The sequence below is a fragment of the Vulpes vulpes genome, chromosome 14, assembly GCF_048418805.1.
Source record: "Vulpes vulpes isolate BD-2025 chromosome 14, VulVul3, whole genome shotgun sequence".
Taxonomy (NCBI): Eukaryota; Metazoa; Chordata; class Mammalia; order Carnivora; family Canidae; genus Vulpes; species Vulpes vulpes.
The window spans coordinates 71,565,316-71,580,144 of NC_132793.1; the positions used below are offsets into that span (position 1 = coordinate 71,565,316).

Sequence of the window (14,829 nt, forward strand, 5' to 3'; positions counted from 1 at the left end):
AACTTTTGAAAGTATGAATATATTGTGATAACCCCCTACCTGAGCAATTTATTTTATTTTTTTTTTAATTAATTTTTATTGGTGTTCAATTTACCTGAGCAATTTATGATTCACATAGTCATTTCTCTTTTCTGTAGCTAAAGAGAATTTGGGTAATTGAAGAATACCATTCAACTAATGAAATATTTTCTTGCTAATGAGAGGTGAACTATTTATATCTATTTTAATACAATTTATCATTCTTACATAATAAAAATAGTAATTATATCCTGCTGTATCCCAAAGACTCTTAAGTTACAAAATAACTGTTTTTCCTAACTTTGAAGTATATAATGAAAGTGAAGGATTTCGCAGAAAAGCATTCCCCTTCTATTTTAGTATTTTTCTTATTTGTACAGGCTTTTTAGAAATGATAGTAATGACTTGGCAGTATTTTATATGTGCAATTTGATGGCCCTTATATGATTCCTAGTTAATTTTATATATACTAGGGTGGTGAGCTATGCGATATGATAAGATGGAAGCTTCTGGAGAACCTAGTCTTCTACATAATTTCAAAATTAGAGAAACAATAAATTCTCTTTTAATTAAAAGCTTAAGGAGAAGCATGAAAGTCTAGTTTTGATGAATTTTTCAAAAGTACAACTTCCTAATGGGCAGTAGGATTATTTGTAGTTTAAAACCTTACGTTTGTCATTTTTTTTAACGTAGTTTATAGGGAACATATTTATATATTTAATCACTAGTCTGAACTACATAACAATAACGTATTCTGTAGGAACACATCAGAAAATAGCAATTTATCTCATTATGGATATTTTGTTGAACACAGCTAATATTCTGTATTCATTTCAGCAGCTGAAGATTTAAATCCAGATTTAAGATTTTTAAATGCCTCTGCTTCTTTGAAATATATGTATGCATTATGAGGTAGCTCTGATACAAAGTTTAGAAGTTGTTTTTTCTACAGATATGACCAGCAAAAATGAGCATTTAACCTGAACACTGCATAACATCAGGGCCAACTTTATTATTACATATAATAAATTTTAAAAGAAGCAAATATTAAATTTGCTATTTTAATAGGCTGACCCATATTCATTACATTATAAAACAGATCTAGTATAAATCTCTATTGAATAAGAGATAATATGTGAAAAGCTGACTTAGTTTTTACAGGTTTGTCATAAAATTGTTGCTCTATTAAATTCTCCTAGAATGTTCTTACTATAAAAGTCATAAAGCATCCTTTGTTTTAATAGCTTTACATTTGCTCTGTATAAAATTCTGTTGAATTTTCCCTTTCAGAACTTCTGAGCAATTGCAAACACTATACCAAAGCCTTTGTGATACTTTATTCTCTAGGAACAGTTAATTAGTAAATGTGTATATCAAGAATTCATCTTCTGTCTTTGCTCTCTACTGTAATTTTTAGTTTCCTTTCCCAGCTCCAATACCTCTCTGACTCTTTGGGTATTATATATTTTTTTTCTATATGACAAACATTTCTTTGTAGTTTTAGAAGTGAATGCATAATGTACAAATCTTAGAATTCAAATAAACAAATCACCGACTACACACCTTCTTGGTTCTGCTTTGCTCTCTATCCTCTGTTCCAACTACTTTCCAAAGTGTTCTAGCATTAGGGGGGCTCATTATGACATATCTTGCCATCTGCAATGGCTTCCCATTTAAACTCTTGGATTTCTTTTGACCTATGCAACAATGAGACTTCCTACGTGACTTCAGATGGCATCCAGCATGAAAAAAAAAGCATAACCACATTGCATGGAAAAAATGGCTAGCGAGCTGATAATTGGATTTGGGACTATGATTTATCTCTCAAATAAACATCAGTGGTTGACATGCCAAGAATATTGCTTTGTAACAAAACATCTGAGGCAGTGCCTTGCGGCATTTATCCTGATACACATTCACCAAGAAAATCTTAAAAGAGGTAAATAACTTAAAAGCATAAGGATATGTCTTCTGCATAGCAGTGTTTGAATATTTACATTTGGTATTCAACTCAAGTTTCTTGAAGCAACGGAACCCTACCTTTAGCATTTTACCTTGGCATTTATACCCCTTTTTAGCTCTTTCCTGTGCAGGTGTATGTTTTGTCAGAAGGCAAGAATAGGTATACATCTGCAGGTTTTTGAATTGCAGGCTTTTGACTCTACAGACAAATGTTTCATCAAACCATGTTGTTATCTTTGTAGTTGGTAGAAGATGAATTGTGCAGTTTAAGTGAAAGCCTGAGAACGAGTTACTGAAATCTTGCCTGGCTGCAAAAGTGCATTCAGCAGTTGAAAAGCCCATATGTTTTTCTCATTTGAAAGAATGCGTCTTAAGCAAACTTAAAACACATTCTTCTACTTGCTATAGCAGCATTGTTTACTGCAGTAGGATGATATTCTTCTTAGATTTTGTTGACTTTTGTGAACTATCTCAATAAGAATTTTGGCCTTTGAATATTAACATCTGTAGGCCCTACCATTTAAGTAACACCATCATCCTGCATCAATATTCTCAAAAATTGACATTCCTATTATAGTTTAGCTTATTCATGGCTTTAATTTTTCCTCAATTCAAAACAATTAATTTAAGCAGATAATATATCATAATTGACTTGAGATAACACAGCGTGAAGAAAAGCATAACCACATTTTGCAAGAAAATAGCTAGATGACTGATAATTGAATTTGTAACTTTACGAATGCCAGTTTTTTATTTCAAACATGGTATTTCCTCTACTTTTAAAAGCTGGTTCTTATATATTTTCAACCATCCCAGCATACCAAAGAAACCTCACTGATTTTAACACCCACCCCGTATGTGTTGAATCTTTAGAGTGATAATATCTACATTCAGAAAATTAATTCAATTTCAAGAAAGGGAGAGAGGTAATTCCAAAAGGCAATGATTTGTTTTACTTTAATTCAACCCATGACAACTGAGAACTGCCAATTTGTTAGGCACTGTGCTTGGTGCTTTGGAAACATGAATAACACAAAAGGCATGGTTTCTACCTTTAAGATGTGTATTATCTAAGAGGAAAAAATATGAACAGATAGTTACTGCTTATCATTTTACCTGGAAATCTCTGAGCTTTCCAACATGGAAAATAATAGAATGCAGTTCCCATAGAATGGGGAAAATTCTTTAGTGGCCACATATCACAGAATCATCTTTACGATTGCGATGCGAAGAAATGACCTTTTCTCTAACGTGCGCAAACATTTTATGTGCCATCCAAATAAACATAACTAATTTTTGGAAGCTATTTTTATGATTTTGTAATTCCTAGTTTTTGTAATCAAGGTCACTGTGGTCACAGGTGAAGTTTACACCTTTACACATAGAAGCAGATTTAAGGTGTGGAGAGAAATAAACATCACCAAATCAAACATCACCAAATGGAATTTCTACTCCAAGGTCTTTTAAGCTGGTTACTCACAGTGGCATGAGCAGAGGCTGACACCTGGGGTCAGGAGGTACTCATGGGAATCTGTGGATGGCTGAGTGGAGGGAAGGCTGTGTTGTGCTTATTCACATTCTCACGCTGTGTCCAGGGAGCTCCTTTGCCAGCTCCCCTGTTGCCTACAGCCAAACCAGTGCATCCAAGCCCTACCCCTGACATCAATCATTCTTCTACTGCCTGTCTTCATTTCCTTTCTTGCCTTTGACACCGCTCCTCAACATCAGAAAAAATGATCACCTGAGAGAAATCACAGCAAATGTGTGTGTGGGGGGCGGGGGGTGGGGGAGAGGATTAGGTAAGAAGTCCTACCAGGAAAAAAAAAAATCTTTAGAGCTCCTTTTAACCCTCAGGCCACAGTGGGAGGAATAGTGGCCTTGACCTGTCCCTCACCAAGGTCTCAAGACAGCTCTAAAATAAAAGAAACACTAGGAATAAAGGAAAGGCTGTGGTCCAGGGGGCACAGAGGGAGGTTAATGCTTGAATCAGCATTAATTTCTGCAAAATTGGAGGTCATCAGTAATCCATTCGCTGGGGCTTGTGTTCAGCACAATTATCGTGCTATGCTAAGCACAGCAGACAACTCACACTCCTGTGAGAAGATGAGATGCTCTGAGAGAGGACTGGAGATGTTTAAAGGAGATTTGTTTCTAACATGGCTTTAATGTGAGATCCTTTTCATTCTGAAGATGTCTGGATATTGAGATAGAGCAAATGAAAGCAGTGCATTCCTGTTACGGATTCAGCCGTGCATCTCCCTTATTTGAAAGGCTTAATCAGCACACTCAGGAACAAGATGTGAGACATCTTGAGGCACTGCTTACTTGTCAGCTGCAAGATCAATAAAATGCAGACGCCATTCTTTGCCACACTCCAGAGAATGAGTTTGCAGAGTGAGAAGGACTTCAGTTTGAGACTATTTTATTCACACCAACTTGGCAAAGGCAGGGAAGTTGCTCTGGGGAGGGCACCAGAGGCCTGGCCCGAGCTGGCCCAGCTGTTCTTGCTCAACCTGCCAGGTGACATTTACTCACTTGCTCAGAGTTAGTCTGAACAGCGGGGCTCAGGTCAGAAGGCATTTGCAGGCCACTCAGGCAATTCAGGCAAAGCGATTATTTTAACTGACTGTGTAAATGATGCCAAAAAGCCTCTGGTAATCAATGTTGATTGGACTCGTTAATTTAGGATTATTGTTAAACCTGACAAAAGTAAGCACAATACTAAAGATGCATGACCATAGATCTAGCAACCAGGAGATGTAGACTACCGCATTCTGCTACCATAATTGGCACTAATCAAATTGCCACTGGGCCCAATTTATGGATAACGGTGGACCAGTTTTAGAAATACCTGGTTCCTGTGCGGCAATTAGTTGAAAATGAAGTAACTCACTTGACTGTCAGTGCAGCTTTTTTCATTAGTAAAGAAGTGTTCTTCTTCACTCAGCATAAAAATAATTTCCAAAGGAGGCCTCTCTTTCTGTGTACTCTTGAGAGAATAGGTGAAGTTATTTTTTAATTTCAAATTGGATTGCACAAATAAAATGTTAACAATATTGTCTGTAATTTTTGCTGTTTATCTTTCGTGTTTATATTTTAAAACTTAGCTCCTTCTGCAGATATTTATTAAGTGTCTGCTAAGATCCAGGGTTACTGCTAGATACCATGAGGGATAGAATCCCTACCTCCAAAAGGGCTCCCTGTTTTGTGGGACAGCAGATGTGTATACACAATACATGTGAATGAGCTGTGGGGCAGGGAAGCTCTGGGTATGGCTTGAGCATAGAAGCAGGTTTTCGCTTTTTAATCCTGCCCCTGCAGCCTGATTGACGTGGGGGGAGCCCGCTGGGTTCTGCATGGCAACAGCAGGTGGGACGAAAGCAGGTCCTCCCAGGTTCAGTCCAGCAGCAAGAATAACATTTGATAAAATTTTAAGGGAGGGATTTGATTTAACAGTGTTATCTGTGAGACATCGACAGTCCCAACTAAAGTGTGCACTAGCTATAATGTCCGGCATCTTTGAAGATACTGCATTTCCCCGCTCTACCCTACATTTAATTATTACTAGTTCTGCACAGCTTTACCTTGTAAATATTCTTTGAACTCTTCCTCTTTTTCATCTCTCTTTCAGACCTGCATCATTTTGCACCTACGCTATTGTAGTAGCTTGCTATTTGGCCGTAATTTTTCCCCTTTTAAATCTACCCTCTATGGTACAGCAGGAATGATGGATATTAAATGAAAATATGACCATAGTTGGAATCCTTCAAAAACTCCCAGCAAGTTCTTTCAGCAAGCTCTTCAGCAAAATAATCTAGGGTCTCTCTATTTCGTCACTTCATCCCTTGACCATCCCTGCCCCAACAGCCTTGGTCTAGGGGTACTGCCTCTATTTCTCTAACCATGGCAGGCTGTTTCCTGTCTCTATGTCTTCCCTATTTCACTGCTCTAGCCCCAACTCTTTTCCTGGAAATCCTTCCGTGAGCCTCAGGCTGGTTTATGATTCCTTCTTCCTTTGTCCCACTGATTTCTGTGCATCCACCATCACAGCATCTGCCGTATTATTAAAATGGGTTTTTTTCGGTGTGTGCCTCTCCCATTGGCCTGAAAACTCCTTGAAGAAACCAGTGCAGTGAACTTAGCACAATAACCCAGCTCCTGCTTCTCACTCCTCCAGAGATTAGATTTAGTGTCACCCCTCAAAAAGACCCTCTCTGATCACCTGACAGCCTTTCACTTGTTTCACCCATCTTTTTTTTTCTCTTTACTTATAGCTCTATGCTATTTCTTATTTATTCAAGTGTTTGTTTACAGGTTTTCTCCCCACTAATGAACCTGAACTCTCTGAGGGCTGAGGCCTTGAGGCCTTTTCTGCCTTGTTCATCCTGTATTGCCACTGCCTAGGAAAGTCCCTAGTATATAGTAAGTCTTTAATAACTATGCATTTTTCAAATCCAAATTAAATGGAGGACTGATGGATGGATGGGCACATAGTGAGAGGTCAATTAGTTGGAGCTGAATTAGCCTATCCCTATTAGATAAGCAGTATATAGGCCAATAATGGTAGCAAGTTCATTTTTTAACACCTTAGGTGACACAGACCACCACAAAACCTCAATGTTTACTTCTCTGACTCACTGCCATCAACTGTCACCCATTGTTTTAATATATCCCCCTTTGGGAAAGCTCTGGTATATCCTGAATGCCACTAGTGACATTCTACATGTTTCCCTCATGTTAATTTCTTCTTCTCTCTCCTGGTATGAGTACACAACCCCCATATAAAATTACAGCAGAAAAAAAAAAAAATCCAGGTTCAGTTTTTGAAGAATTACTGAGCTCTTCACTCTATCAATTGGTATTATTTTATTTGTGAAATGGAAAATTGGCTTCAATCCTGCACTCATCTTTCACCAGTTTAACTTCCCTTCTCACCAGTTTCCCCATTGGTGAAATAAGCGTGGTTAGTTACCCTTTTTTTCTTCAATCATATTTTGATGATTTGAGAAAGTACATGTGGATGCTCTTTTCAAACTTCAGAATACTCATCATTTTTTTTTAAGATTTTATTTATTTATTCATGAGAGACACAGAGAGTGCTAGAGACATAGGCAGAGGGAGAAGCAGGCTCCTTGCAGGGAGTCCATACAGGACTTGATCCAGGACCCCGGGGTCACGACCTGAGCCAAAGGCAGGCGACTCAACCGCTGAGTCACCCAGATGCCCCAGAATGCTCATCTAATATGTTGTTCATCAGTTATTATTCCATGTCTGATCCCTATTTGTTGATAGTGATGATAGCATATATCTCCATATTATCTTTCTTTTAAGCATCTTATTGTTCTCTGTTTAAGGTCACTTACTCTTAGGTGTATAATCATTTGCATTCTGAATTGCAACTCCTTCATTGGTTTTTATAACTGTGGAATTTAATAGGACGTTGGGGAAGTGGATAGCACAGGCAAAAGGAAATTGGATTTTGCACTTTTTATTATGATGACAACCATTTGATTGTGATCCAAATGATTAGTGAAGAAGAGCTGCTGTGGTGACAGCTTTCAGTGTGAAATAAAGTATAAGCTTTGGAATTGCGTATTAGTTTACTGTTTAGAAAAAAATAGCCCCCGATACCAACATGTTTCATATATTATTTAAACTCTTCCTGTGTGCAAACCACCATGAGCACCTAAGGGTGCAGCACTGTGTAAGACCCAGAGACCACTCCAGAGGAGCTCAAAGTCCAGGAACACCTCAATAGGATGCTCTAAAGAGAAACATGCAAGTGACTGTACAGAACCAAGCTCATTCTTTTTTTTTTTTTTAATTTATAGTTACAGAAGAAAAACACTTTTTACCTTATGTAACCTCAGCTGGTGAATTAGGGTGTCATTATAACCACTATTTTTTTTTCAAATTTTAATGTAAATTCTAGTTAGCACTATTGGTTTCAGGAGTAGAATTCTGTGATTCATCACTTACATACAACAGCCATTGCTCACCATAACAAGAGCCCTCCTGAATGCCCATCACCCATTTTAGCCCACCCCCCACCCACCTACTTTCATCAACCCTTAGTTTGTTCTCTATTGTTAAGAGTCTCTTATGGTTTGCTTACCTCAATCTCCCCCTCTCTCTCTCTTTCACTTCCCATTTGTTCATCTGTTTTGTTTCTTAAGCTCCACATATGAATGAAATCATATGGTATTTGTCTTTCTCTGACTGACATATCTCACTTAGCATAATACACTCTAGCTCCATTCACCTCATTGCCAATACAACCCCAATATTTAAAATAAGAAAAACTGAGGCCCACTAGACAGTAAGGAAGTAAGCTGATACTTCACAGATGCATGCTTCATTCAAAAACCCCACACATAATCATGTTTCCCCTGGTGGGCTTTACTGATTGGCAACATAGAGTATGTGAGTGAATGTTGTAAAACCTTATTTTTTAAAAAATGTGGAATTGAATACTGAGAAAAGAAATACTAATATATTTGGCATCACAGCAATAAGATAGCTCATGTAAAAATACTTGTAAGCTGTGAAGCCCTATAAAAATACAACATGTTACTTTATATTTTTTGAATTATGTTTTGTTTGAATGAATGTGTAAGTAAGGGCATAACAAAGATTGGGAGTTGTATGGCAAAGTAAAAAATATATAGGTATGTGTATATACACACAAACATATTTTTTAATTGCTCGTTAGTATTTGACTTATCCGATAAGGCAACAGTCCATGGCCGCTATGTTTGCTGACATGTTAGTTAATAAGTGGAGATTGGTAGGTTAAGCATACCAATGGAGTAGATTAACTAAATAGTGTGGCTTGAGGTCTAATCTCTCTCTTTTAAAATGATTGCAGATTTGGTGAGAATGTCCAGTTCAGCATAAGGTCTTTAGAAGTACACACCTAAATGGTATAGAGTTCTTTCTAAGCCTATCATGTAGTTTAATTAATGCATTAAACTAAATTAAATTAAATTAAAGCTGGCTCTCTGGCTCTGCTGCTCTACTGACTGGCCCACAATAAATAGTCTCTGCCTGCTGCATTTTCCCATCTAAACATTGCACAAATCAAGGACAAGGATGCTTGAGACTCCTTTAATGGCAATATTCTTAAAAAGCCAGCCTTCTGTGGTTGTCTAAAATCAAAGTATCATCATGAAAGTCTCAGTGCTTTTATGAAATCTGTAAAGATCTTGAAGTTTAAATGGAAAGCAAAACAAGAATCCAGAGGCTCAACATCTGAGTTTTTTAAGGTTAATTTTTTCTGAAAGGTAAAAATCAGATTATTATCTATCCTAATACTGCAATTCTTAAAATGAATGGTTTCTTAATTAAATGACTTCAGAGTAATATAGTGCATCTTCCTAAAGGTAAATTTATCAGTAATCAATTACAAAGATGCAATTTTTTGCTGTACTAATGCCATCTTTACTAATAAAGTCTGATTAAGATGATTATCCACATAATTCCATCCATTTTATAAAAAGTGTTTCAAGATTTCAAAGCCTTGTAGAAATATTAGTAGTTAATGTGATTAGAACTTCTTATTCTCTGAGGATGAAATAGAAAAGAGAAACATGTTTGTGCTTAATAAAAGAATGATTACCAATGAGAAACATCTTTGTAACTTTTTAAAATATTTTAATCCAACTGCAAAATTCTTTCTTTCATATTTCCATCCTCAATCTAAGTGTAAACATTTAATGCTGACAAATATTGGGCTTCAGTATTAATTAAAATCCAAAATATGGGGATCCCTGGGTGGCTCAGCGGTTTAGCACCTGCCTTTGGCCCAGGGTGTGATCCTGGAGTCCCGGGATCGGGTCTGCATCAGGCTTCCTGCATGGAGCCTACTTCTCCCTCTGCCTGTGTCTCTGCCTCTCTCTCTCTCTGTATGTTTTTCTCATTAATAAATAAATAAAATCTTTAAAAAAAATCCAAAATATGCTTGGTGACAATCACTGACCAAGTTGACTTATATATACTGATAATTAATAAATGCAGTGTGTTCCTTTCATATTTTTAGGTATTCTGACAAATTACTATACCATATTTTATAACAAGAGTGTCATATTATACAAATTTAATTTGACAAAAAGTTGAGTATTAAATTTATAACTGAAATTAAGAAAACTAGGTATTAATTTTCATTTTATCATAATGTTACTTATTCTGAATTTTCAAAACTGAATTTAAAAAAATCTAGTTTGTGGTGAACTTTTATGAAATAAGACATTCAGATATATATAAAAATATATGGGCTTTTAGATGCATTTGCCTCCGTTTCTAATTTTAAAATCTAAATGCACTTAATATCTGAGAACACATTTGAATTATATTATGCCTTGATGTTAGAATTTTACAATTTTATTAAGGAATTCTTCAAAAGTGTCCAAGTTGCAAATGTCAAGAAAAAATTTTAAAAAGAATTAAAATGTAAGCACAAAATACCTATCTGTATAGTTCTAAATTTTGAATTTAAAATATTAAAATATAAATATTTTAATATCTTGATTTACTTATTAGTGTACATAAGTTATGTATAATGTCAGAGTTTACCTGCTTACTTTATTAAAATAATTTGTCTACATGTTTTCTATTACTTATAGCATTACAAGTTATTATTATCAAATGTTGACAGATTTACGCATTGCCCTTTTTGTTGGAAGTATACCTGATGAGGTTTATAAAAATTTAAGTTAAAAAAATTTATAGTAATGAGAAATGCTAAGTCAGTATGAAAATGATTTTGACACAAAACTCAGATGTAGACTAGTCAAGAAATCATAGATCAAGGATATTTATTGAGGGCTTAAAATTTTAAAGGTATGCTAATTTTTGAAAATATAAAATATGAGATAGTCCCTCTAAGGGTATTACACTTTTGTTGATATGATCAACAACCAAGGAATGACAGTGCATAATGCACAATTATAATGCAGAAGGACAGTATCCATTAAGTGCCACCCTCAATGCAGAAGAAAGAATTATTTTCTTCATGTGGAGATCAATGACAGATCTGCAAAGAAAGTGGAGCTCAAAAGGCATGATGATACAAATTAAGTTTATTTTTAAGATATCTCCTATCAACTCTAAAAGCCACATTTCAGGAGTGAATTTTTTCTGATACATTCACATTTTTCCCTCATTTGTTCCCAGAATGCTCGGGCCCATTGGGAATTGAAGGTGGAATCATATCAAATCAGCAAATCACAGCTTCCTCTACCCACCGAGCTCTTTTTGGACTCCAGAAATGGTATCCCTACTATGCACGTCTCAATAAGAAGGGGCTTATAAATGCATGGACAGCTGCAGAAAATGACAGATGGCCATGGATTCAGGTAACACATGGGATGGGACAAGGGGACTACCAAAGAATGACCAGAATCATTTCAGAAAGAATACAAGTCAGAACCCAAAGGGTGACTTTTCTTCATGGTCACGAAGGACAGAATGATTTTGTTGAGTCCAAATTGGGTATAAAATCTGAAACCGTGGGATATATGTACATTGACTGAAAAAGTATGTTAAGAGGGTTAAAAATGTTGAAATTCTTGGACTGTAAATATTACTCTTTTAAGGTACATATCAAAGAAGGAGGTTTTTACATATGCCATATGTTCATTAGTGTTAACATTTAGCAGCAACTTTTGACACTTGAGGAAAATAAAAATTACATCTTTTCTTTCCCTGTCACTGGATTGGTTTCACATGCACGCAAAGAATGTAAATTATACAGTAGGTTATAAGAATACCTCAAATGTCCTCAGCACCTTCTTTCAATAATTGTTTCATTTCATACTGTTTTGTTTATTATCATTAGCCAGCTTTTTTTTTTCAAAAAGAGAAAAAACATGCTAAGATAGTGCTTTCCCTAAAATGGGTGGATAGCAGTAATACTAGAAACTTCTATTTTATCCAGTTCAACACTTCCACTTAGCCGAAGTGAGATAGTAAACTACATATTAGGAGGACAGAAAAGGTGATTAAACCATGATTTCTGTGAAAGATGATACCCCTGATAGGAAGAGCACATTAATAACATCTAACAAGTCACTGATGTGTGGTAAAGAGAAGGAAAACCCAGTTTACGATGGGTTTAGTGGAAAACATAATTAATTATCATGAAAAAGCCTTATGGGAGAATAGCTTTTTAGGTAGGCCTTAGAAAATGGCTTTTAATAGAGACTAAAAGTCTATGGAACAGCGTGATCAAAGATGCTAGGTGAGAATCTGGGGAACACCATATAGAAAATCATGACTTGTATACATGTTTAAATAAGTGTGTGCATTATGTATGTATAAAGATTCATCCATACTCAAAGTTTTGGGGCTTATTCCAAGGAGCTATTACAGAATTCTGATTTAAGTAGTTGAGCTATTTTGTTTACTGTATATTTTGAGTCAGGGATAATTTTTAATGCAGAAATCCGTGATTTGACATTATTAGGTGCAATGTGCAGGAATTGCTTTACAGGAATTTAATAGAATGAGAAATTGATTTATGGCCAAGTACTAGGAGTTCCTTACTTTAGGAACTGGGCCAAAATCTCCTTCAGATATTTCCTTTGTTCAAATTTCTTACAAATTTTTACATATCCTACCTATATACATTTCTTTTATCTATATGGCTCCATGTGGCTACCTGATATTGTTTTGTCTTATGAGTTTGTTTTTGCATGCACTTGGAGAAATTGCTTCTTAAATTACACTTGATGTTTCTAATCTTTAGCTTCATGTGCAAAGAGAATTCCAGATAGTGGACATGGCATATCTATATAATTTTGATCCCAGAGGAATGAATATAAAATTAAGGTCTAAAATTGATGTAGAACAACAAAAAATGCTTCACAATAAAATTGTTAAAAATCATTGCAGGGACCAGTTTTTTAAATCGCCCTAGTGAACTGTTATGAAATTCATTTTGGGGATTGCAACCACGATAAAACTATAGAAATTAAGATTCATAGCAGAAATTGCAGAACGAGGTGAGATGATGTCGCAAGATTGCGTCAGGGTTTCAGTTTGGCAAATGATGTTTGCGAACTTCGCTCATTGCCATGTTTCGATAAACCATAGATAACATACTTTTGCAGTTGTTTTCTCTGAGAAACACCTTATTAATGTTTCATGTCCTGACTTTTCACTTACTTTGTCCCTTTCATTGCCTACTTCACTTACGCATCATTCCGCCTTTCAAAGTACAAATTCACTTTGAGTTCTCTTTATCCCAGTAATTATAGGTAGAAATAACCTCAATGGAACAGGACATTGGTTGACTCTTAGAGAAATTTCAACTAAATATAACCTTATTAGCTCTTAAGTAGAATAATTAAATACCTCTTTTACTTTTAAGAGGATCTTTCATTATTCTTTTTTTATTGTTATCATTCTACTTTAGTCTGACGATGATAATGAACTTTCAGAGAAAAGCAATATAAGTAAATAAAAAAGGCTTTTATATTAAATGAAAAAGCCTTGTGTACAATGAAGAAAGGCTGAAAACTCTCAATTGTCATTTAATAAGTATTCTGAGTTTATGTTCAAAGTTATTATGTTATGTTACGCTATTCTTTAATAAAGTCTTATTTTCTAAGTTATTTGTTTAAAAGAAAAGTGTATCCCTTTCTTAAAGGAAAATCATATCTAAGAGGCTCTGGAAAGTCTACTCATGTACTCAATTTTCTGTCTGAGCATTATTAATTTCCCTTGTCACTTAATTCTTTTGTTTATATTCATACTTCAAATGAAACATTTGAGTACTTTGCTTAAACTCACTTATAATGAGCACAGTATTCCCCTAATCTTTCAGGTGTATGACACACATATACTAATTAGTATTCAATTCCATTTTCTTCCTTGTCTTGGTGAAATAAAAATTGAAATTGCCATTTCAAATTTACACACACAGTGGGAAATTATTGAGAGCACCACAATGTTTATAATTGGTTTTGGATTTAAAGGGTTAGTGCAATAAATACAGTTAAACCAAACCTTTTTCTTCCCATTTTCAAGTTTTTCTGACCTTATATTCCTTACCTACTTTTTTTTTTCCTGACTAATAAATAGCTACCATATTGAACATGGACTAGTTCATTAGCATCTTGGAATGTCAATTTCTCTTTCTGACAGATGTCTTATAAATAGTAACTTTGTACAACTATAGAAATATGTCTTGGGTTATCTTACATAAAAATGTATAAGCTTATTTAAATTTTCTGGGTACTTTACTAACTGACTAAAATCTGAAAATGGATGTTTGTTATTTATTTTTAAAGATAATCCTTTTATATTCATTATCTTTCTTTTATAGATATATATAGTAAAATACTATTTCTTGAATTTCTGAGGTGATTTATGTATATGCATTCTAGAGAGAATTTCCAGCTATCCATTTATTCGTCCATCAACAAACATTTACTAAATGAACATGTCTTCTGTAGTCTCTGCTCTACTAGGCACTATAAGAAAGACAGCACTTTCTTTCAAGATATTCTGAATCTAGGGGCACCTGGGTGGCCAGTTGGTTAAATGGCTGACTCCAGATTTTGGCATAGGTCATGATTGCAGGGTCCTGGGCTTGAGCCCCACAATGAGTCCCATGTCAGACTGTGCTTAGCAGGGAGTCTGCTTGGAAATTCTCTCCCTCTCTCTCTGCCTCTCCCCCTGCTTTTGCTCTCTGTCTCTAAAATAAACAAATCTCTAAAAGAAGAAACAACACAAGATGTTCTGAATCTAGGATATAGAAAAGTAAACAAGGTAGATACGACAATATATGATATTTACCCTGGTCTTACATCATCTGCTAACCATTTTATTTGAATCATACTTTATTAT

General features: G+C 35.3%; 1 protein-coding gene across 2 annotated transcripts in view; it reads left to right on the forward strand.

Annotated features, from left to right (window-relative positions):
* Window positions 1-14,829, forward strand: part of EDIL3 (EGF like repeats and discoidin domains 3) — a 388,297-nt gene that overhangs the window by 248,127 nt on the left and 125,341 nt on the right. For both annotated transcript variants that reach the window (XM_072736863.1, XM_072736862.1), the window contains one exon: window positions 11,152-11,333. In XM_072736863.1, coding sequence (XP_072592964.1) covers window positions 11,152-11,333 — 182 coding nt within the window. The remainder of the gene's footprint in view (window positions 1-11,151; window positions 11,334-14,829) is intronic.